Source organism: Erithacus rubecula, assembly GCF_903797595.1.
Source record: "Erithacus rubecula genome assembly, chromosome: 2".
NCBI classification, from domain to species: domain Eukaryota; kingdom Metazoa; phylum Chordata; class Aves; order Passeriformes; family Muscicapidae; genus Erithacus; species Erithacus rubecula.
In genome coordinates this window covers 102,500,006-102,525,406 of record NC_136685.1, presented here as the reverse complement: position 1 = coordinate 102,525,406, position 25,401 = coordinate 102,500,006, and the positions used below count along the sequence as shown (strand labels likewise).

Sequence of the window (25,401 nt, the reverse complement as noted above, 5' to 3'; positions counted from 1 at the left end):
TTGTATTATTCTTCTTCACTCTGTCAGCAATCCTATAATCAGTCCCCCTCTGGATTTAATTTCCTAATCACTTTAGCATGTCTTTTTCCATGCTGGATATTACTACAGGAATATCTCCAGTTCAAAGTGTACCAAGGTTTTTAACCCTCTCTCAGTCAATCCCAGAAGAATGCAATCCTTCCTGCACAAAGCTCTCACACTCAAGCCTGTCACCCAAACACAAGCTCCCACCTCACTTCACTAACAAAAACATTAAAACCAAGGCAGGGAAAACAAATCAAACATGAGATCAGCCCTGGTTCTCCATGTACAGTTTGGATTCATTAATTGTGTACAATCTCTCTTTCCTGGCAGGCAGGCTTATGCCTGCACTCAGCTCCCAGCAGATATCCAAATATTTGCAACTACTCCACTGCTGGGGCTTTGTCCATCATTACCCCTTATGGCAAATGTCACCTATTAGCTTTCCAAGTATACCAGCATTTTGGTCCTTTAAATGATGACTTTCCATAAGCTTTTAATAATTTTTATTCCCTTTAAGTGATTGGAAAGCAGGGACCATAATCGGTGATAAGAACATTTAAATTGCTTGCAGCAAAAGCTGAGGCACTTCTGAAGTGAAACCCCAAGTATACAATGATTAAGGTCATAATAAATGAAAATTTCTATGAAATTGTGAGAGCCTTTTTGCAAAAAAATAAATTTTTTGACACTGTTCTGCTCTAGAATACTACCCCACTTTGATCATTTCCATTGGTGCTTTTTTCTGACATCAACATGGTAAAAAGTGATTTACCAGAATACGTAGAGAGCCTTCCCTTTGCCACCTGAGATTTGATTATTACTTCTTGATAGCAGTTGTTATGCCAGCTGAAGATATTTTGAGTGCTGAGAATTTATGAGATTTGCTTCAGATACCAAACATGGGAGTTTGACACCAGTAGCTTCAGCTGAATCCAAACTTTTCATCCTCAGTGGCTGGCAGAAAGCACTTAGGACCATTCAATTTAAAGACAAACATTTTCATTTATTTTGGGGGTGGGGAGGAAGTGTTGTTTTGGTGAGTTGGCTGAATTTTTTCTTAAAACCAAGCATTTCCTAATGTGTACACACAATTAATACCATTGTGTTCAAGAGCCCTTCAAAGATTTTATTTCTCCTGGTAATAACTCAGATGAGGACAGTGGTGTAGCTGCAAGCTTATTGTTCACCATTAAGGGAGCCTACTGCATTAAAGGTTTGTATTTATTTATTCTTTAGTCTAAAACATCACAATGTATTCAAGAAGAGGTTAATAAATATACTAAAAAAACTTCAGGGAAAACAGTCATTAAAAAAAAAAAAACCAAAAAACCCAAAAAGTTAAGAGTATAGAAGCACAGGTTTCCTAAGACTTCTATAAGGCAAAAACCTCCACATACATTCATAACAGTTAAAGTTTTTAATTATTATTTCTGGGTTTTTAGAAGGGCTGATCAATTCCAAGAAAAAGAAAAGCCACAGCCCAGTGAACTTCTCTGCCTTAGCTAGCTAAAAACTAACTAAAAGCAAATGAGAGCTCTCTCCCACTGCCTCAGACATTCCACTGCTTCTCCTTCTCCCCCCTCTTTCACTCTCAGATGTGGTTTTAAAAGTGCAAAACTTACTTCTGGGCTAAACAGATGAATGGGGATACAATTCAGCATCACAAAGGACAAAATCCAAGCCCTTTTGCATGCCAGAAAATAAACATGTAATCATCTCAGTAAAAACTTTCCTGCTGACACTGGTGCTGTCACACTCTCAGCACACACCAAGGTGAAAAACAGATGCAAAACCAGGAAAGCACAAAGTCTCTCTCTCTCTCTAAGAATAGTTTAATTAAACAACATCACTTGTACATTTGTAACTTCACAAAAACTGCAAAGGTTACATGCCTGATTAATATATAATATATATCTGTACTTCTGGGAAGATTTTGACTTCAAACACCTGACCTTCCTAACACCTGTCCCCAGCCCTGCTGAACTCCAAAGGACTAAGCATCTGCTTCTCATCAGCCTCTCCACAAGTGTTCATCCAATTTGCAAGCTTGCCTTGGGTAGGATTTTTCAAGCACTTTCTGACCCATGCTTGTGCTGCATTAACAGCTGAGTATTCCTGCCTATTTGCTATTCTCCTGTTTAGATTTAACTGCTGAAACAGGCACTGCTCAGGAGCCAGAGCTACAAGGGAATTGTTACCTTTAACTAACAAAACCCTTCACAATTCAGTCTAAAATACATACCATTTTATTTAGCTGAAAATGCTTTTATTAAGTCCAGACTGTAATTTATGTACCAGTGAAAATTTAACTTGCCATTTTCTACTCCAAGGCATTTTCTGGAGCCTGTCATTTAATCAGAATCTCCCTGGCTCTTTTGTAGCATTCCATGTTTTTCCCCAAACTACCTCATAAAAACTTGCAAGGTGCATGCATTTGTTTTATAAACCATCTCAGCTCTCCTTTCTCTGCTTGGACTAAGTACAAAGGGATTCAGGAGAAAGTCATTTTGTGAAATGATACTTTGCATATTTATTCAGAGAAGCCCTTCACTAGGGAAAAACTCAAGGGCTGGTTTTCTTAACAACAAGATAATAAAGACAAATTATTTCATTTATTCAAAGTACATCTGCACTGCAAAAGAAAGGTATGATGATAAATTGTACTAACACATCCAAGCCACCCAGTTCAGAGACCACAGATGGTGTGACTATGATGGAGCCCTTTATGGTCAAGATTTGTGAGTATTTAGTCAGAATAGGAAAAGTTATTGCAGTCATCTCAGAAACTTCTCAGATGATGGTGGCAACACTGGATTAGGCCTTCCAAAAAATAAACCTAAGGCCAAATACATGACAACAGCAAATTATCTCCCTCCCCAAATAAAATGAGGGAAATAAATGAGGGAAATGGATGTACCACTGAAATGATGCACAATAAATGGTGATTAACAACATCAGCAGCTCCTGCTTTTAAAAACATCCATCACAAGCAATTTCAATTAAAGTGAAGTAGGTGATTTGGCTCAGCACCCATGAATTTATCAAGTGGGATGTTTCTAATGCCTGATTACAAGCTGCAGTCACTGCTACCATCAGGCTTGAGCAGAATTAGCCATCATTAATGTCATTAGCTTCTGGGGGTGAAATATGATGAATATACATCATCTCAGGTGGCAGCTTATTCAACTGAACCAGGCAGCATTGCCACCTCTCAGCTTTCTAGCAGCATGGCTCTTGGAGCACCAAATGGTTGGGTGTCTAATGAAACCCCATTTTTCTTTTAAGAATACCAACTCTTAGTTTCTCTGTTTTATTTTGGATATAACTGGATATGGTGCTATGGGCCTGTTTGCTTTCTTGAGAAAAGAGAGAACTGAACAGGTGAATTATCAGCATTCAGATTTAATTCTGCAGCAAAACCTGAGCGGATATGTCACATTCTGCCAGGGCAATGGAGAAGAGATGTGTCAAGGATAGCAATTTGTTTATCTCCCTATGTAGATCCTGTTTTACTTGGGCCTGGATAAAAACTTGGTTCTATTTAATGCAACTCAGTGGCTTTGACACTCACAGACCCATAAAAATTTGACAGAATATCCAAAAGGGTTGAAATAATGAAGACACATGAGAATAAAGAACAAGAGTGATGAGGGAAGATTAGAAAAATGGATAAATTTCTTATGGGATTCAAACACTTTGAGGGATCAAAAATGGGATGTACATAAACAAGGAGTGAGAAGAACAAAGAAACAAAGCTACAGACAACAACACAATGATTCAAGATAGCAGTAAGTAATAATATCATGTTTGAACAATGTGTTTCTCTGTTAAAGAAAGGAAATATGGCACCACAGTACATAAACAGGGAAATTAGAATGCAAGGGAGACGTGAATTTAGCAGAAAGAAAGTAAAAGTGACAGTTTGATGACCTGTATTTGTCTCGAGCTTGTCCTTGTCACCAAACTAGTCTTGGTGTATTTGAAAATGGAAGAACAGATAAGGAACAGTCAAACAAGAATTCTGGCATGTAACAAAAGTGTGAGAAATGCTTTGCACCACTGTGTATTTTGCTTCAAAAAAAATAAATTCTGATCTACAAGGACCCTCTTGGAAAAAAAAAAATCACACAAGGACTTGAGACATAAATGAGAACCGAGTAGGAGATGAAGATTTGAGATCAATATCAGACACATTTCATGATCCAGAATCATTAATGGCATCATTTCTCCTCCTGCAGGAGGCAGGCAGGCACCAAGTTCTCTGTATTGCACAAACACTGGGATGTAGAAGCTCAGGGATGTAACAGTGGTGGGAGGAGGGGGGTGGGCAGGCACATTTTGGTTCCAACACGCCTGAGAAGACACAAAGAAGCAAATTTACAAAGGCGGGCACAGACAAACCCAGGACATGCCAAAGTACTGAACACAGAGAAGTTGCTCTGAAATATCATCTGCTTAAAAACTAGGAGCATCAATGCCATCACTACCACAGAAAAACTCCCTGCAGAAGGCCTGGCTCTGTCTCTGCTTGACTAAGGGAGGGATGCTCTCCACAGTATGGAATGCCAACAGGTAATGAATATAAAAACTTGTTGGGCATTTACTCTCACCTTTCTTGTGGGATCTGACATGCTTTCAGTCTTCCTTTTTCACACAAGCAGGGGAAAAACTGCCCTCTGGTTATGGAAATGTAGAGGATATGGAAATATGAAGGATGTGCCAGTGGATAATTCTGCCCAAACACTAAGACTGAGATCATCACATCAAAGGTTTCTGTCCAAACTCCATCAGCAGTATAGACAAAAACAACTGTCCTGTGTGAGATCAACCTCTCTGGAAGTGCATGGTTCTGTGGCTAAGATTTAATTCATAAAAGTTTAATACAGCCAGTATATGTCAAAGAAAGTTCAGAAAGGTATGGAAACTCATAAAACCCAGCAATACACAGATTTATCTCCTTAGATAAAGACTTACAATGTGATATTCCAATGAGAATAAAATCAATAATATTTTTTAGTGAGACCACTAGTAAACTAAACATGCTACAGCTAATTACAGTCTGCAGAAATGTGTGTTCTTGGCTTACAGCTTTCATTTACACAGTCATCTTTTAGGAAAGGCATTACAAGAGCAAATGAAAAATTAATTTACCTATAATTGTCCCAATTAAAATTACTCTTTCCCCTAGCACTGATACTCTTTCATGACAAGCCACAGGAAGTCATACTACAGTAACACATCTTTTATATCATCTTTGCTGTTACCAAAGTAACTAACTCTATTTGTTACATTTGTTTGCATCTCTGCTATGAACAAAACTCTAAATCCTAACTGACAGGCATCACTAGGAGTTGATATGGGAGCCAGCTTTGAAAAATCAGGCTGCTAAACTGATTTCTGGAATATGGACAGCATGTAGATTTATGTTTGGTGAGAACAGTTTTTCAGATGAAAGAAATTAATATTTCATCAGGATAAATACTGAAGTACCAGTCATATTACTTAAATTATATTACTCCAATTACAGAGATTTTATACTTTAGAGACCTTAAAAGATAACGTGACATCATCCCACAGGAATAATATTAAAAAACCTCTCAGGAAAAGGTATAAATTTTCTGACTACTAAACATGGCTGGTTTTTTATATGTAACTATGATTTAAATATCATTTCTGCATAATTAAAACAGCTCCAAGCAACTACTAGCAATGTAGGAAAATCATATTTAATGAGTTGTCAAATAAGGCTCACAAAACCATGCCCCTTCTGATTATTCCTCAAGATTACTTTCCAATATATCTACTCTGATCCTGAATAGAGATTATGCTGTCATGATTTTTTTTCCCAAACTTAGGTAAGTATTATGATGCCCATTTGATACACAGAATAATTTAATGCTTTAAAAAAAAAAAAGCTTTTAATTGCTCATTTCTTTTCTTCACATTAGCATTGTAAATATAAAAACAAAGTCATTTTTAAAACTTGAAAATTTTCAAGAAAAATAAACCACAGAAATTTCAAAGAATAAAGAGCAGGTTTTTTCTTTGCATAGCTACGTTAATGTTTGAAAAAAGCAAATGGGATAAACAGAAGTGTCTCAAAATTACCAGATGAATAAAAGCCAAGTGACAAGGATCTCAGGAGAACTGTGCAGTGATCAAATGCAGCATCACACATTCTCTTCCTCAACATCAAAATGCAAGGGGAAAAAAACATCTGGCACTCCTGAGTCACTATCTGCCAGTAGCCCTTCACACATTTCAGCCATCACAGAAGGTACCACCAGGAGAAAAACCAATGAATAAGCAATTTCTAATTTCAGTAAAATTCTACTCCACTTCTGGTGATGAGAAGAATCACAGCAGTCTGTGCCAAAAAAAGCCCCCAAACACACCAACCCTGTTGCAACTTTAATTTCACCTGACTGCTGTTGCTGTGAATCCCAGGAGTCTCAACAGGGACTGCACTGATGGCCCTTGAAGGGCAAAGAGGAGCCTCCTGAAGAGGCTGCAAAGTGCCAACAAGGGGACAGGGAATGGGTCAATGAAAGGAAGCAAGAAACAAGGACAGTGATGGCTTTCCACAGAGCCTGGTGGCCACAGCTCACCACTTCTCTGGGATTTGATAGGAATTTGTACATGCTTAACTTTCCCTATAAATTTCCATTAGGAGAATGTGCTATTCAAATAATGAAAAGCTTCTTAAATACTTGGCTCCACACAGCTGAGATGTACATGCAAATAAAAGCCCCTCTAGCCTACTCTTATTATTTTTTAAATTCTCTTTCAATCCAAATGAAGCACAATTTCCTCTGCACAGAAACATCAAACATTCTCTTCCTCTATATTTTATGATGCAGACTTTCCAGCAATCCCTGGCTTTTATGAGCTGTCTCATATAACAAATATTGTGGTCCACTGTCTGACACATCTGTACTTTATCCTTCCCTAATGAGACAGTTCCCCAATTATTGAGCCAACAGGCAGTGTTTGTCTAGAAAGTTTCACCCTTTTAAGCACAGAATTCCCACAGTGCGACTGGCAAATTATCACACATTAAACCCATCACATACACAAACTTGAGGAATTTATTCCTGAGCAAGTAATTTTCTTTCTTTCCCTGCCAGCTCAGGATGTTTTTTTTTCAAAGTATTCAGCCAGTGTTTCATTAAACCCCCCCAAAAATAACTCACCTTTCTCCCTCTTCTCATCACAAAGACCACCATGTTATAGAACAGCTACAACAATAACACCACAGAACAACAAAATGGAGCACTGAGAGTACCTAGCAATGCAGCTTATTAAAGCAATATAGTTATTTCTTTATTCCATCTTAGACAGCTTGTGCTCAAAGATGACCCAGGTGGGGGAAAGTTCTGTATTAGCTTTTGTCCTCTGTTGATGCCCCTTTGTGCAGTATCTGAGCCCCAGCACCCTGAGATCCATCTGCTGGCAGAGGTTCAAGCACTTGCTCAGTTTTGGGCTGTTCCTGTCTGTACTGAAAACATTTCTGAAGACCTAAGCCAAGATAATCACCCCTAAGGTGGGGTGTGGATATTCCTATTCAGGAAGCATTACATACATACTTTAACAAAAGGAAGAATCACATCAGGCCACAGCATCATCACTGTTACAACAAATAATTTCTAAGTGGTGCCTTGCTACAAAACATATTCACAACTCATCATTGTATGCCTCTGAGCTGCTTCTGCCACTCTTAGCCACAGTAAGCAAACACTGTAAAGCATTTCAAGCATCAAATCAAACAAATCCACTTCCTCCTAAGAAATGCATACTGCATATATAACCAGACAAGGGCAGGATCAAAATGTAAACTAGTGAAAGCCTACCTACACATACTGGTGGAGCCAATTTTTCCATTGGTAAAACAATCTTTCTCTTAGGAAAACACTCATCATCTCAAACTTAAATGCCCAATCCTGCAATTTCAATCTGTTTCTCCTTGTCCTGCCCCAGCCCAGACAACAATTTACTGATTACCAGCTTTTTATGTATTAGGGTTTTTTTACCTCCCTCTGTGGGAAGCTGCTTCACTCCCCACACAGAGCATCAATCAATGGTGGTGCCTTGGCTGAGGCAGCCCCTTCCTCAGTCACTCATCACTTCTAAAACTATAAAATCTCCCCCACTAATGGTAAGCTCACCACTTCTTTGTTTTACCATCTCTCATACCTTTTCTCTGTTCCCTTCCTACAGGCAGCTCCACCTAACTTTAACTCCTCCTCTCTTCCTCCTTCACAACCAGCTGACTCCATCCTCCTCCTCCTTGCATGACCACAGCCCTTCCTCCCCACAGCACAACCAGCACAGTCCAATTCCCCCCAGCCCAGCTACCCCACTCTTTACAACACCCCTCCTCACTGGATGGGCACAGCTGCTCCCATTTCTGGTAATTAGTGCAGCTGTAATTCATTTGGGCTGATTGCCTTCAGCACTGTCTCTATTCTCTTACAATCCATCCTCCCACATTTCTCATCTTTTGTCTTCTGTACCCTGTGCTTAAAATCCTTTCCCTTCTGCTCCACTTTTGGTTTCTAGCTCCATTTCTGGCTGGGACACTGTCTTTTTCCCAGCAGCACAACAGGTAACTTCACAATTTTTCCTGATTAATTGTCATTCGATCTTGGTCTTCCCATACCAGCCTAAGGATGTCAACACCCCTCCAGTGCATCATCCACTACAAACTTCAGCTTACTCCCTGAGGAATCTCTGTCCACTGCTTCAATCATTCCTTCTCAATTGAATGAGCACCTCTGTTTAGGTGTAGCAATTTACACTTGATCTCACCGAATGCATCTCATTTAATGAAACCCTTATTGAAGAAACAGGGTTGCAATTCCATCTACCAAGATAATTTTGGAATAAATGGCTGGGAGCGCATCCAAAACAAAGCAGCAGATTCACCTTTGACTAAGAAAAATATGGGCAACTATAACAATTTTTGGAACCATAGGGAAAGATCACAATCTCCTTATTTGATACCAATGTGATCATTAGGCAAACTGAAAAAGTAGTATATTAAATTTTAAGGATATTATCTGAAAAATATCTAAAAGGAAAAAAAAAGGGGGAAAGGCTAAGCAGGAGAGAAAACTGAGTCTGAAAACATAACATCAGTCATATCATGGCTTACAAGTTAAACAAGTGTTTCAAAGAAACAAATTAAGTGGATTTATGATACAGTGGAAATTTCCTTCCAAAGCAACTCTTCTGATTGATGGATATGAATCTGTATCAGAAAACAAGAGGATAAAGCCAACCTTTAGGAATTTCAGACTCATTGCTATGGCAACATCCTTAGCAAGAAATAAGTTTTGTTGGAAATAAAAAAAAAAATCACTTTACTTTTCCCTAAAACATAACTCTACAGCAGAAGAGAACAAGACAGCTAAAGGCAGGAGTGTGAACCAAACTGTTAGAACAATACACAACAGTGCACCTTTTTAAGCATCTTCCTACAATTCAACTAAAATTCCTCTTTCATGAATCTTATAATTTACAACAGGAGGAGCTGAAAACACACAAGGTTTGAAATAGAGATGGAAAATTTCAACCTGTGGGTTATAACTGAAGATTCAGGAATCACAGAGGCTAAATGTGTCTCCACTCAAATGAAGCTCAATGAAGCTGTGCAGCCTGGCAGGAAAGTGGATACAAATACCAGGAATACTGGTGCACACCTATTTTTAAATCCCTAATTACAGGTGGAGACAAATATTTTAGACTATGAACAAAATTTGTTTCATAAGTGCTATAAACAGGTAAGTAAATGGCAGATACCTTTCCTGATGTATTTTTATGTGCTGCTCTGCATAATTATTAAGTTGTGTTTCTGTGCAAACAAGTATTTGTATTAACTTTGCCAGTCACAGACAAAATATAATTAAATCACCTTTGTTTAAAAAAAACACCTTAAAAAAGGGTAAGAGCTGAAATTCCCTGTAGATTAACTTTAATGTAAATAAAGAAATATTTATCTAAGGAAGCCTCAAATAATACTGTCATTTTAAAGCCCCTGCAAATGCACAGCTAATACCATGCATTGTGCACAGTGACTGAAGACCCCAGCAATGGAGGCAAAACATGGTCTCAAAAAGCATGTCCTGATCCTATTTAACATACTTTTGTAAAAAAGCTCCCCCAAATGCAGCATAAGCTGTGTGCACAGGAGGGACACACTTTATCCAGAGCCCAAAGACATGAGCTACTCTCCCAGAAATATCCCATCATTACAGGTCACTGGCCATCCTGCCATCCAGCTTTTCCACTCGACCTGATGATGAGCAAACCAGCCCTTGAAAAGGCCCTCTCACTGCTGAGCTATTTCTAGATGCCCTTTTGCCTTTTGATGTACTTCAGACAGGAGGAGCAGTGTGGTTGTTCTGAGAAGTCCAGCTAAAAGGTTTTCCCTAGAGCAGGGCAACTTTCTGCATTCCCAGCACAAACACCCAGGCAGAAAGAGACAGATCTTTTTGGTGTGGTGTTTTTTTAATGCCACACCAAGCTAATCTAGCAAGACTCTAGAGCAGCATAAACTCTTCCCTAGCTGACTCTAGGGAAAAAACAGGAAAAAATCTCTATTTTGTATATAATGCTGTTAATATATTTGTTGGTGACAAGCAGAGCTCCTTCTGGAAGTCAAAAAGCCACATTCTTAGAGGATTTCCTCCTGTCCCCTTTGGTCCCCTATAATTCTCCCTTGAGGTGAAGGTCAGAGGGTGCAGGCTAAAGAAATGCTTCTTGTGAAAGCTTTACAATTCACCCCCTGCCAACATGAAATGCTCCTGAGGACTGCAATTCCCAGCACAGTCCTGAACAACAGCAGAGTTGTGGTCCCAGACAGAACCCCTCCATTTCCTTAACCATTTTGGGGAAAGCCTGCCCTGCCTTCTGAGTGAGGGACCAGCAAAAACTTCCCTTCTCTGCAAACACACTGCAGCTCTTTTGGCTTGGATCCCACCCACAGGAACACACAGCATTTTTTTATTTTCTGTGCAGTTCATTAAGTCCCTGTCTAACTGCGATCCTGGCTCTGACTGACAGCAATTGATTGAAATTTTTCTTTTTAACCACAAGCTAAGACTGAATGAAATAGGTGGCAAGGAAGTGTTTGATGTTCAGAAAGCTTCCAGGGTATCAGATGGCTTCAAAGAAGTGCATGCAAAGAAAAGCAGGATGAGAGGTCCCATGAAAAACTTAGAGCACACAGAGTAAATAATTTCAAAGACTGTGTAAACAGGGGACCAATTTAAAATCTGAAAACAGTGATTACAACTCCCCCAGTCTGCCTGATAACCTTACAATTAATTGGCCTCTAAGACTCTTATTTAGAAAACCAGTACAGAAAAAAAAGGAGGAAAAGCACCTATTGGACTGGTTTTAAATATATCTTCTTTCATTAAAGATTTGGTGCCTGTATGCATCTCCAGTGTTTCAGGCAGAAGAGATTTAATTGATGCAATCCCTAGTACTCTGCAACAGATCAGCATCAAAACACAACTTTTTTACCATTAAGAGATTATTCTGAACATTTAAGAAAATTAATTTGCTCAAACTCCAACTATTTACTCTCTTTGAATTGCCTTAAATATTTTTTTCTCCCATTCAGCTGTACCAGCTTAAGTGGAGATAAACAGAAACCTGTCTCAAGTATCTTCTTTCACTAGACAGAGGATTATATAAATAAGACTCATCCAAGACAAAAGGTTCACCCTGACCACACAAATAGTCACACAGCAGCACAAGTGTCCTAGAGGGAGCACAGCTACATTAAAAAGTGCAGAGGAAAAAGCAATGTGTGGCTTTGGAAATGCAAGATAACAAGGACACACACTAACACAAACTTGGGTAACCTGGAAGGCAGATGGAGGAGATGACCTGAGAGAGGCTAACTCAGTGCAAAACAACTGATATGGCATCTGGAACCTCATATTGAATATAAAACCTTTCAGGAAACAGGCTCAGGAGACAAATGTCAGGGACTGTGACTTCTCTGAGTAATCCTGAGGATGATCAAATTTGTTTCTGAGGCTTTTCTTCCTGCCTTAATGGCCATGCAGATCCTCACCCACAGCTGGGCTGCTGGTGGATTATGAGCCTTGGCAACCACTCTGATGGGCATTTCATTACATTCCCTCATCTCATTTTCAGCTGTAGCCTTGTTTTTCTTTTTTGTTGGCTTCCCCCCCTCACCAATACCAAGATCATAACATGTTCATATGAGATATCAGTGCTCCTGTAAGTGTTAGCCAGAGCTGCTCTCATCTATGCCTGGACACCTTGGATGTGAATGCAACCTAAATTACTCTCAGCTGCACCATATAATTGCCCCATTGTCACACACATGATGATATTGCTCTCTCCTCCCCTCCATAAAGCTGCATCTCAGAATCCCCTCCATAAAGCTGCATCTCAGAATCTGCACAGTATTTCAAGGCTATTGCTTCTCTTCCTCAGTGTGTAAAACAACTACAGACACAAACACATAAGAGAGTTTGGGTCAATTTTGAATCCTATTCCTCTTCTCCCCAGTCCATTTTGAACTGAAATGCAATCTCTGTGGCACCCATCATTTCTCCAGAGTCAGCCAACAATATGTAATAGTGAAACAAGTAACAGCCTTAAGTACATCTAATTTGAGACTAATTATTCAAGACCACTTCCCCATTGTGCTGGTTTTCTGACACACTTTGACTATTTGTGAACTGGGTTATTTTTCCCCACCATATGCTACTCCATCATTTCCTGTGCTGAGCTCCACTGTAGCTGCTAGCTACATTCCTGACCTCTCTTCCACTGCAGCAAAGGCAAAAGCTCCCTTCTGGTATTGGAGTGGATGCTGATGAGGGTATATTCACAGTCTCTGATCAATTGTTATCATACATCTCTGTCCTTTTCTAGTAGTTGCAACACTGCCTATTGTAGTATCATTTGTAAATGTAATTAATGAGGTGTTTATATACTCTTCAAAAATCATTAGGATGTTAAATTAAACTGCATTTAGTGGTGCACCCTGAGTCACCCTGCATGCTTTGGTCCAGCTCAATACACTGCCATTCATCATCACTCTCTATTCATGATGCCTCCAGCAATTCTAACTCCTTTGACACAATTCATGTTCAAAATACTTTCAATTGTGGTGGGGCTTTATACTCTTTTTGCAGTAATTTCTAGACTTGTCCTTTCTGTTTTGAAGGTAACAGATCTGTGCTGTTACAATCTACTGTCCTCTTGCTTCCTTCTCAGTTATTACAATTGCTAGTGCACCAATGCTCTCTGCTTTAGTTAATTCTTTTAACATATTGCAACTTGCTAGCACCAATACCTATTCATTTATGTGTCATTAACATATGGCTTTTCCTCCTTTTACTCATTATCTACTATAAAATTCCTTGTTTTCCTCTGTCACATACTTATTTCATCTTATTGTCAAACAGGCAATCCAAACAGGCCATCCATGGGCACAGCTGATTTTCTCTTCCTTATTTTGCACAGGTAACCTTTTTTTCCCTCCCAATTTTTGTCTGTCTTCCTTGTACTGCAAATATTTCTGTTGCCATAACCCAATCTACACTCAAATGTTGTCTGAGTAATTTTGAATCCTTTTCTCCTTCTATCATGTCTCTGCATGCCTCAGAAATCTAAAGATATTTTAATTCACTTTCTTTCCCTTCCCTCTACACCTACAGTACTGGATCTTGTGAAACTCACACTTTGCATTCTTTTCCTTCAGACTCACTGCTGTGTGATTGAATGAATCACACATTTACTTTCCTCCAGGTAAGATTTGTTCATTAGGACAGACACACAGCCTTCACTTCCCAAGGCATCACAGAAATCACTGGACCTGGGGCTTTGCAGAACAGCCCCTGATTTGCCATGTGCCCTTTAAAATCCATATTGCTTGCTAAGCTTCTAAATGCTGCTATGAATGAATGGCTCTTGGCTCCTGTTCAGTTTGTGCAGCTGTGTTCTGCAAGTCTGGGTGCTGAGTATTTTTTATCTCAAACAGGTGAACAGTCAACAACTCTTAACCAGCAAGGAAGTAACCTGTGGATGATTTCTCCTGTGGTTATCTTTTCTCATTAAAATATCAGCCTGGTTTCCATGAGTACAATCCCTTTTTGATTATTCCATGTTAAACACCATGCTATCACCTAGAATGTCCTAAAGATTACAGACTCCCTCCAGGTACAAGAATTACCTACACTGACCAATGCCAACTAAAGTTTTTCCTTTGTTATTTCCATACTCTTTTTTACACCCTTTCATAATCATTATTCTATTTTCTTTTTCACACATTGTATCAGGAACTTTATTCACACTAACCTGAATGCCCCAAATTGCACAGAGCAGGCAGAAACAAGGATGGATGTAGGAGCAAAGCCCTTACTGGCTCCAGTGAGAATCACAGCAGGACAAAAACATCCTTTGGTGTTTGAACACCAGACAGGCTCAAAACATGCCCAGCAACCCAAGGTTGTTTTCAGATCTAATTTTTATGCCTAAAATTATAAAAAAAAACAAACCCACCAAAGAAAACAAACCCCACAATGGTTTGCATTATGGCAAAATAAGGGATTGATGGGCACCAGTTTGAGAAGCAAAGAGAGGATGTCATGAGCACAAAAAGTGTTGAAAAGCAGAGTTCTTTTTCCAAAAAGAAATAAGTGATATTCATCAGGTCTGACTCTGAAGGGCACATCCAACTTCAGTTCAAAGCCCTACAAACTATCCTACTCCTGTCCTCAAAAAGCTTTATTTTCCATTTGTGGTATTTTATTGTTATACTACATCCTCATATAACACCATGGGTTCAGCTTACATTTTTAAAGATTGTGTGTATGTTTGCATTCTAAGTTGCCAAGCACATGTGCTATCATATAATCAGCCAAAATGACCCCAAAAGTGTGAAGTCAGGCTCAGGACACAAATTCTTTTCTCATAGCTACCAGGAACTAACCTATGCGATGTGAACATTTAAGCTGCAATGATGTGAGCTACAGAATTAAAGCTCCAGAGGTGGAGAGGGAGAAACTCCTTTTCTCTGTGGCCTTTGAAAATTTGGCACTTTTGAGGTACAAAACTGCACTAAGTATCTCAAGTTCAATGAACTTTATAGTTCAATGAAATATAATATAATAGGTTATTTCATGATTGATTTTGGTGAGAGGGTGCTAAAACCAGTGACAATAGACCAATACCTTTATTTTTAGGAAGAAATATTAATGGGTAGAATAAGCAACAAATGAATCACTTCTTAGCTATTTAGGAGGCTATACTGCATGCAGTTTATCCTCCTGACCAGTGGCTTCTTAGTGTTTCTAAAATAAATAATACAGTATAAAGATGAGCCATAGGACCAGCTTTCTCCCTTCTCTAACGAGAGCTGCTTCCACTCCTGCTACCAGGCACACTTTCCCTGACTCCTAAAATAAGCTTAGTCCTTTCATCTGACAATTGTTTGGGCCAAACCACTATTATTTTTTTGGGTTTTCACAGCACCAAGAAATGTAAGGCAAGAAATATATCTGGAAGGTTACAATCATAATTATTCTACATCAAGGAAAGTAAGATCCAAATTAGAAAAAAAAATAATGTGTTCTCCCACAATACTTACAATTGATCTGATGTTGTTTTCTTTTGCCAGTTTCAGAGAGGACTTATAGCAACTTGCTAAGTTTTCTTTATGAGTGTCAGTGAGGTGGCCTCTTGCAATTGGCCCAACAGTGTGGATCACATCTGCAGTGAACAAAAAAAGATGATGAAGAAACATTAAAGATGCTACTGTTATTGCACATCAATCCAATCTGGTAACATAGCTACACACAAAGGGGGGAATAACAATGCAAGCAAAAGTATTTAACTGGAAAACACATCATAATCTACATGTGCAATAATTAAACATAAATCAGTAAAGGTTAAATTTTGAAGAATTTGGATGGAAGGAGAAAATGAGAAAAACACAGTGAATGCTTGTTACATGTCTACTGTACACACACAGGAGAGATGAAATGCTTGCACAAATCCTCTAAATCCTAAGGCCTCTGCAACTGTAAATAGTGCAGAACTTTGAAACAGTTGTTCTCACTCCTCCAAGTCCACTCACTGGGAAAGCTCACACCACAGAACCTCAGCACACTGTTGGTGATGCACAGGCCATCTTTGCTTTTCCTCAGCAACCATTTGAAAAGAAGTTGAGGCTTGGGAATGTGTTTGTTATTCAGAAAACCTGCTTTCCTTTCACGTCAGACCAGATGGAGATGCCATGCAATAAAACAAAATATTCTGTTTGAAGGCATTTATAACGAGCAAGAAGGGAAAGCATAGTCATCTTAGGTAGGATGCCTTTGGACTCATCAAAATCAGATGCTGCAATCAATCAAAGTCTCTAAAGTGCTGTAAGAAAAATGAATTCAGGAGCCTGGAGTAAAGAACTGTTGAAAAGAAATCAACAAATTAAAAGGTACCATGATTTTTATTTTTTTTTTAATCTCCCCCCTTCCCATCCCCCCAATTCTTATGAAGCACATTTACTTTTTACACATCATTCCTCCATAGTATATGTGAGCATAATAAAATGAGTTATGGTGGCAGATGTATATTTTTTTGGCCTTTCTTTATAATTTCCTACAATGTATAGCAGAAATCAACAGTGTCACTATTTATTTTTTTTTATGTTGCACAAACAGGGATTAGGCCAAGAGTTTAAACTGCAGTACTGCTGGTATCCTTTTAGGTTGTGTTTCTGTCCCATGTGGGTCAGGTTTCCAAGCAACATCTGCAGTTGCTGCAGTCCAGAATATTTTAATTTATTCACAAATCCTGCAGAATTAACACCATTATTCTTTGTTCAAGCTGGTTTTGCTGATTTCCATCCAACATATGACAAAGCATAAGAGAAAATGGACAAACCATCATTTAATTCTACTGTCTTTTTATAAACTCTGACATCATCCATCAAATCCTGCACTTTGCTACTTAAAAAGTGCTTTTTACATTGAGCCATAATGTTCTGAAAAATTCAAAATCTTTTCTATACATTAGCCACAAAGAATTGATAAATCAGGAAACAAAAGCACATCTGATTCCCAGTGCCCAGAAACACTGAGGAATCCGCTGTGATGGAAACTGAAACCTCTAAGAGCTAAATTTTCCAACTGCTACAGAAAAGCCCCCTCCTGTGAAGTAAATAAAAGGTTGAGAACTCTTCTTTCCATTTTGATCACAGTGATTTTCTTCAGTTGCAGGAACAAGATGGACAGATTGGATAATTTCTGCTGAATGTCACAGCTGCCAGATACCAGCTCCAGAAACCCTCCCTGCAACTGAGCCATCGAGCAGGTGCTGAGCCTTTTTCCACTGACAGCCAGGATGGCAGCAGGACACAAAACACCCTGTGAGCTCAGAAGAGAGTTATACTCACATGGCTTTGAGCTACTATCACAAACTGAGAGCTATTAAGAAAGGACTTGAAAAAAGGAAAGAGCTAGTTTAAAATTTGCTGTTGTGTGCAGAGATAAGGTTGTGTGAGTTACCATTACTAAAGACTGTAATTTCTGTTCATGACTATAGCAGTTTCCTGGAGGTTAAAACTTTCCAAGAACATTTCTATTTTGAAATGCTGGCAACTTCAGAGAAAGGAAAAAAAAAACAAACCCAAAACTTCTTGACTTTTTCCCCTTGTTTTTTATTTTATGACAGGTGAACTTCAATTACGGAGCTAGAGACATGATTTAACAGATTTAACAGTGGACTTGGCAGCCTGGGTTACTGGATGGACTCAATGGCCTTAGAGGTCTTTTCCAGCCTAAATGATTCTAGGATTCCACAGGGAAAGGAATACACTCATGAATCTCATCTCAGTCAATTTCCCTCTACATTTACAGACACCAAGATCAAAGTTATCATGATGAATTTCAAATTCACAATACCCAGCAGCCAACAAGCAAATAAAGGAACAACTATAAAATCAACTTTAAAAGAATGTGTAAAGGATGGTTAAGAAAAGAATCATAAACATTTCCCTCTTCTGGTTAAGGTTGAGTTTCTTGCATTTCAATGTGCAGCTCCTTGAAAGCTGAAGTATAATGGCTTAAATTATTCACTGATTACTTAAAGGCAAACAAGGAGTTTTGGGGAACACATCAAATACCAAATTCAGGGTCTTTCTGTACAAAACTCCCACAGTATAATTTCTAGATGCATTTCACTCACTAAATCTTTAGCTCCATTCCTTTAGTCTTTCATTATTAAACACTAGTTTTAAGCCTCTGCTCTAAAAAATGCAAAATGTTTTTGTCATCTTTTTTTCAGAACTTCCCAATTTCACATTTTCATAGCAACTCGTCAGCAATCCTGTATTGCTGCAGCAGCCACTCTGTGTAAATAAGTAACCTGTAATGCAGTTACTAGCTTCTATGTTTAAATTTATGAATTGAATAGGCTCTGGCCAACCCCATCTAATGGGAGGCATCCTATGGCAGGGGCATTGGAATTAGATGATGTTTAAGGTCACTTCCAACCCAAAGCATTCCATGATTCTACAAACTGGTTTATAAAATATCACAACTACTATAAATGTTTACAGCATATTACAGTCAAAGAAATGCTTTTCTTAGGCACATTGTTATTCTGAAACACATGACAAAGATTTTATTAGCAGAGCAGCATTACTAATATGCCAGTGCTTTATGGTCAGCAGACAAATAGGGAAGTAATAATTTTATTGTTGTACATATCAATAAAATCAGTGCACACATACATTTCCTAAAGTACATGTTATTCTCCTCAAGCTATTCAAAAATACCTTAAAGTTTGCAGGGCAAAACCTTTTGAGATTATACAGGCATACAGGAAACAAACCAGAAAACAAAACATCTCTTCCCCTTCCTCCAGCCCATGCAGTTACTACCTGAGGACCAGACTTCACAGGCTGAAGCAGCACCATTGATTTTTAATACACCAACAAAGACTGACAAACTTCAAGCTTGTCTGTCACAATGAAGTTTCCTTTCTGCTCACATATTATCCGCTGCAGAGAGCTGGAGGATGGAGGAGTAGGGGAGGTCTACAGACATTTGTCCACAAGAAATTTGGGGCAGAACTGCTGCCCTGCTGTTCTGGTCACCCACTAGAGCAGCCAGCCTCAGTTGTAAACATCCAGCCCTGCTGGCAAGGACAACCATGGATGTGCAAGCCCTAGGACACCTTCTACACCCAGCCAGAGCAAGGACCCACCCTAGGGAAGAGCATGGGCTTTCTGAAGGAAAACACAGCATGAAAGGATAACACAGGATGGATACACAGCAATGAGTTTCACCAGAGAAGGAAAACTGACTGAAGCAGCAATGCAAGGGCAGCACCAGTCGTGGGGATGAGCATGACCATGCTCTGAAGGTACATTGTGGCATGAAACAGAAGTGGTCTCATCACCTAAAAACTTTTAAATTTGAGGAAATGTAGAGAAACTCAAAAAAGATTTAGTCTGGCTGGAAAAGCTTGCTCCTGGTTTGCTCCTGTAGCCTCTGCACCCTTCAGGGTCCAAGTACTTCTCAGTGAGGTGGAACAGGTGTAAGGGATGCAAACATTTCCTAAAAACCAAAACATGGGGTTTTTGATCTTCAAAACCAAGTAAACAGGTCAAAAAAGGGAACAGCCATCACTCAGAGAATGCCACACTAACCATTTGTAGTATTTTAACTTTTATGTCAAAAGAAGCTGCCAGCACTGCTGTGAAGTTGCTGATTTACTGTGGTCAGTCTTCCAGCCAAGTGCACTGATAGGAAACTTCATTAAAAAGAAAGCTGCAATCCAAGGGTCCATAAATCACTTTGTGTACACAGAACAGAGATGTTTGCTTACATTTTAAATAGTACATTAAGGTGGAGAGCCCCCAAGGAAGGTATATCCTTATCTGGGATTCAGGCCACAACAATGGATCAAACTGCTTTTAATGCTAATGAAGCTGTTGGTTTAAAACAGTGTTAATAAGGAAAGGAGATATTTCAGAAATCAAACTACAACTGCTGTAGAGTACAAACTTTATGCATAAAAAGGCCAATGAGGCTTGTTTTCTCAGGTCTTTTTCTTAAAAAAAAGTCATTTTCACACAAGTTTTTAACTGTACTGCTATGGAGAAAAGACAGAGCAGCATGGGCAAGGATGAAACATGACTTCCAGTTGAGAAGGGTGAAGGGAAGTGCCTGTGCCTCAAAAAACCAACCTGGAGGGCTGATGCAAATTACTGACAATGTAATTTACTCTTCCCTTGTCCTTTGAAAATGTGGCACTAGATGGCAAAAATATTAGCACAGTGAGCTTTTCCAGACAACTAAAAAAGTACAAATAAGTTCCTCTCACTCCTTTCCCTTACAGATGTGAGTGTGGTGCATTCACACTGTTGATGAACCACAGCCAGAATAAATTACATATTTCTCTCATTCACCCCATTTACACATTCATAGCCATAATTGCCCATCCAGCCAACTGCATAATGAAGCTGTACCCTGTCAATCACAGTGGGAACCACATGCATTTCAAGAAGGAAGGTACTGCACTGCATTCACCATCAAATTAAAAAAAACTTGTAAAAATTCAGAGCATTAAGGGCTCCATTTGTAAATATTATCAGTTGATTTACACAATAAGCACCCACCACATTGGTGCTGAAAAGGAATAGCTGGGGTTCAGTTGGTGGGAAATGGAATTACCTCCAGATATTCATATATGCTGGCTATCCCTATTCCTCAGGAATGTGAGCAGCCTATTGCTTTGCTATACAAATTGCTCAGCTTTTTCATTTTCTGTTTCTAGCTACATGCACTTGCAGATAAAAAGTGCATTTTCAGTGTGCAAGAAACAACTGTTAATTTTAAGTTCAGCTGAAATGAATCCCACAGGGCCACAGTCTAATTGTGATTAATCTACCAAAAGTAGATTAGCAGAGCTGAATATTATAAATGTAAGACATATTTTATCAATCATTGAAGGCTGTGTGTGACTACAAACAATACAACTTTTAAGTTCAAAAGCATTTCTCTGCTTTGTATGGGTATATATTGTGTTTATGAGCATTTAAAGAGTCAGTCTCAGGTTTTCAGGCTTGGGAATAAGCACTGCTCAATCTGAACTTTGTACCTTTTATTACTGCCTTCAGTGATTAATTAGCTGTTTTGGGCGAGAACAAAAAAAATATGTTTCATTAGCTGCAAAATGCTACGATATCTAGAAGTCATTGGTGTAAAATATTTAAGCCATTTTTCACTTAAATGGCATCGTCTGCCAAGGAAAGGTAAAGAATACATTTATTGTAAATTATTAACCAGCATCCCTGGTTGTGGGTTAGATGTATATCCTAACCACAGGGCAGCACAGACAGTCAGAAAACAATATTCCCAGAGGGATGGGAGAGGGTTTGCTGAGTGTGAGAGAGCTTTGGGAGCACAAGAGGTGCCAGTCAATGGTCTGCACTCAGCAGAGGCCGAGCGCGCGGCGGCCGCGGGAAGCTGCAGAACACACAGGGCTTGTCTGCAATGGTCACCCCACTGCCTCGACAGCAGGCCAGAGAATTCAGGCACACAAGTCACAGCCCAGGCCTCTCTGGCACTCAAGCTTGTCATAAAATGCACGGCCCAAGTGTGATCTCAGAGCAGCTCCCCTTGCAGCAGTGAGCTCACGGCATCACTCTGCCGTCAGCGCCTCGCCACTGATGGCACAAACGAAAGCAGGCTCTGTTCAGGCAGGAGAAGCAAGCGGTGCAATTAAGAGACACTATACTGTGTCCCAAAGTAAGAGGTTTTACAAAGCCATTTAGTGCCACGATGACAGATGTCAAAGCAGCAGCTAGGCAGACGGCCCCACAACTTCCATGGAAATAATTGCCTACGTGTAAAGCTAAAAGGCAACAGCTCTACTTGGGATATTCATAGTGTGACACGAATGAACATGAAATGAACATGACAAGACTGAGCATGAAGTTATGACAGTCACAACTTGTTATTCCTGGCTTCTTTTTTAATCTCTGCTGGTAGAATTTGCAGCAGAAATGCTCAAATGTTATCCTTGTTCCCTACCTTCCTACCCAAATAAATACCTTAATATACTCAGAAAAACCAGAAGAGATGAAATTGTGCTGCATCCGGCAGATTTTGTCCTACACTCTCTAGAGGAAAGCTCACTTTGCTGTAGCAGCAGAGGAGCTCAGCCCAGCACTCACTCCTCATTGAGTGGCTCATGAAAACACACACCAAGTGATCCCCTTGACCCAAGCAATGCTCTCCACCTTCCACTATTATTCTTTGCAAGTGGATGGGGCCATAGACAAAATGCCCTGACTGTATTTTGTTTATACACAGGAAAGCATGAGCCACAAAGATTTGCTATTTTTACTATATTGAATAGCAAAAGATGTTCGTGAGCAAGCTTGGGTTTAAATCATTTCATAAGGCTTTTCAACACTCAAAAATAAGCATGCTTGCCCTAAACTGAGACTATTTATTCTTCAGACACTAAGAGAGAGTTTCAGTCTACCATGCCACAAAAATCTTACACCAATATCCACAACCTGGTGAAGGATATAACACCAGCCAGGAAAATTCAAGGGATATTTAATCCCACTTGATTCTTGATTCAGTAGAGAATCTTGCAAATATTACCCAAAAAACATGCAACACAAATCAAGTAATAAAAATGCAAATGGGGATTAAGTTAAGTTCACTTCTAGTTTTGGAATTGGATTAATTACAGAAGTACAGAAATCAGAAATGAGCTAATTTATGTTTTCAGCTTCTCAAAGCATGGACCCCTTGTCACACTTCATCTCTTCTCAGTGTCCAGCCTTGTTGAAGTGAATTTAGCTACTTCTGCTGGTGTATTGCACAATTAAAGCATAAATATACCCTTTAGGATATGAGGAAAAGAAAAAACAGAAAAACAAACAAAACAAAATAAAACAAAAATCCCAAACCAAAGCAGAAATAAACCAGAAAACCCAACCATCCACAAGAAAGAAAAAAAAAACACAAAAAACCTCACTCAGCCTCACTATAAAACATAGTACCAGATTACTTTTATCTAAAAAAGATTAATACTCAGAACTAAATTTCTTATGCTTTCCTCTGAGTGCTGAACAGTGCTATAGAGTGCTCTGATAATTTAACAAGGCATAGCAAAAGCTCTTTATTTCCTATTTTAAGGATTTTTTTCTGTGCAAATTCTGTTTTGATAACTTCCAGCATTTCATATTAAAATGCTCTTTATTATTTGTTAGAAGTTCTTTGTAGGATGTTGAAACAAAGGAAGACATCCCAAGAAACAAAGAAAATCCAGCATGTTTGTTTACCATGGTCACAGAACATCTTAAATACAAGCAGATCCCAAATACTCTGCCAATACTTCAAGGCTTTCCTTCACTCATGAAAATATTGAATCACTCAAATTATATTCTTCATTACATTCTTCAAGAATATTAGCATAAAATCTTGCCAAACACTGCTCTTCACCTGAAAGAACTGGTGATTATAGCACAAAGTTTTCAGAAGACCAAACTAAACAGCCCTTAACCCATTAGCAGCAGAACAACCCCAGGTGAAATGAGGGGAAACTGCCACCATTGGTTTTATCTGCCCATTGAAAGGATTTTTTAATTAGATCAAATTTTTTCATCAGATCACTTCAGGTAAAAAAGTTCTTTAAAAGACTGAAAGAATTGTTTCCTTAAGCTTTATTGGCTCCTTTAAGAGGTAAAGTATGACTTAGAGTTTCAAAGACAAATTTATTATATTGATAGTTTCAGTTATGCATCTCTTCCTTATGGGCTGTACATTACAAAGAGTGTTCCCACATTTGGTTTTTTTCATTTACTTTGACTATATGTTTTCTTAGGGATAAACAAGCTTCTCTCACCTCAGAAACTGGAGCACATCTATTTTGTTTGACACTTCTCTAATCTACATATCCCTCACAGCAGAAATTAGATGCTTTGCTAAGTATTTCGCATGTCTTATTTTAGGAAAACAGATAAAGATGATAAAATCACAGGTTCTCCATGTATCTTCTAAAGAAAACAGTGGCAGCAAAATCAGCCTTAGTGACTTTCAAGTTTGAATGCTGGAAACCATGCAGGAAAGTTCAGTATTTCCTTTGCCACAAACAGTACAATACAGCTCTTGCAATGCAGATAGGAGAGCCTTGTGCAGCCTCTTGGGACCATTTATCACCTCTCAAATCCAGGTGGATGCAGATGGAGGAGAAGGTTAGAAACTAAGACTGAAACCATTAAATATTTTTAAAAATACAATAAATCCCAGTTTAAAAAGACAGAGCTGAGGATTCATTTGAACTGTTCTACAGGACTCCATTCTAAACAGAGAATACTTTATTCTCCTCATAGCAATAAACACAGTGATTACAGCTCCAAACTGGAAAACTGCTTCTAAATTTGGGAGCAATCTCACAGATATTGTTGAGACTACTGCTTAAAGGTAACAAGGATCCAAACACCAGCAAAGGAAATGAGAGCATACCTTCAGGATGAAGGAACGCACACTTACCATTTCATCTTTTAAAAGTAAAATCTCACTCTTCCTACCTTTTTACTTTCCCAAGAAAAACACAGTCTCTAATTTACTTGACCTTAGGTATTTATCTTCTGTACTTTCAGCAAGCTACATTTAAAAGATCTTTGTTTACAGTCAGCTCCTTAAGACGACTGGTTGTCCCTGCTACACCTATGAGCCCATCACGGAACAACAAAAAGAGGAAAAAATTAAATTTGCTACTGAAACCTCTCTCCTAAACTCAGTCAAACACAGTCAGTGGAAACAGCACCTGAAAGCAAGCTTAACTCATTTTTAAAAGCTGACCAGATTTCCAGTTGGCAGTGCCACTTTAATTGCCTTATGTATGTGTGATAAGTGAAATAATTGGACAGCTCTTTGAACCATAGAATGAGACTTCTTGCCTGGAAGAGGAATCTCACTTTCTATCATCAATTGTATTTTAATTTTAGGTGGCTGAAACGACAGTAAAGCACCCTCCTGATATCAACATATTCTAGACACCAAGTTGGGAGAACACTGTACATGCCAAGATAAATTCCTTTGACCATTCTCTCCTCACCTCTTCCCCAGAGATGCTCTCTAGTTTGAAAGATAGTTTAGTTCCATCAGCTGGCAATGAGACAAATATTAGCACTTGGAATCCAGTGCTCTGCAGTCCATTCTAAAAGAAAAACCAGCAGATGATGGAGGCAGGGCACAAGCCTGGTTCTATAGGGAGGAGGGAAATAGAAAGACGTGTCTGCACAGACTATAGGCAGATTATCTATGCTGTTGACATGGAACAGAGAAAAAAAAT

The 25,401-nt window shown here is 38.9% G+C and overlaps 1 protein-coding gene across 1 annotated transcript in view; it reads right to left on the bottom strand.

The window, feature by feature from the left end:
* The window catches only part of LOC306798749 (protein-ADP-ribose hydrolase-like), a gene marked incomplete at its 5' end in the record, with an annotated part of 184,902 nt that overhangs the window by 92,290 nt on the left and 67,211 nt on the right, over window positions 1-25,401 (bottom strand). Inside the window, one exon of the mRNA XM_079298953.1 lies at window positions 15,665-15,786. Coding sequence (XP_079155079.1) covers window positions 15,665-15,786 — 122 coding nt within the window. The remainder of the gene's footprint in view (window positions 1-15,664; window positions 15,787-25,401) is intronic.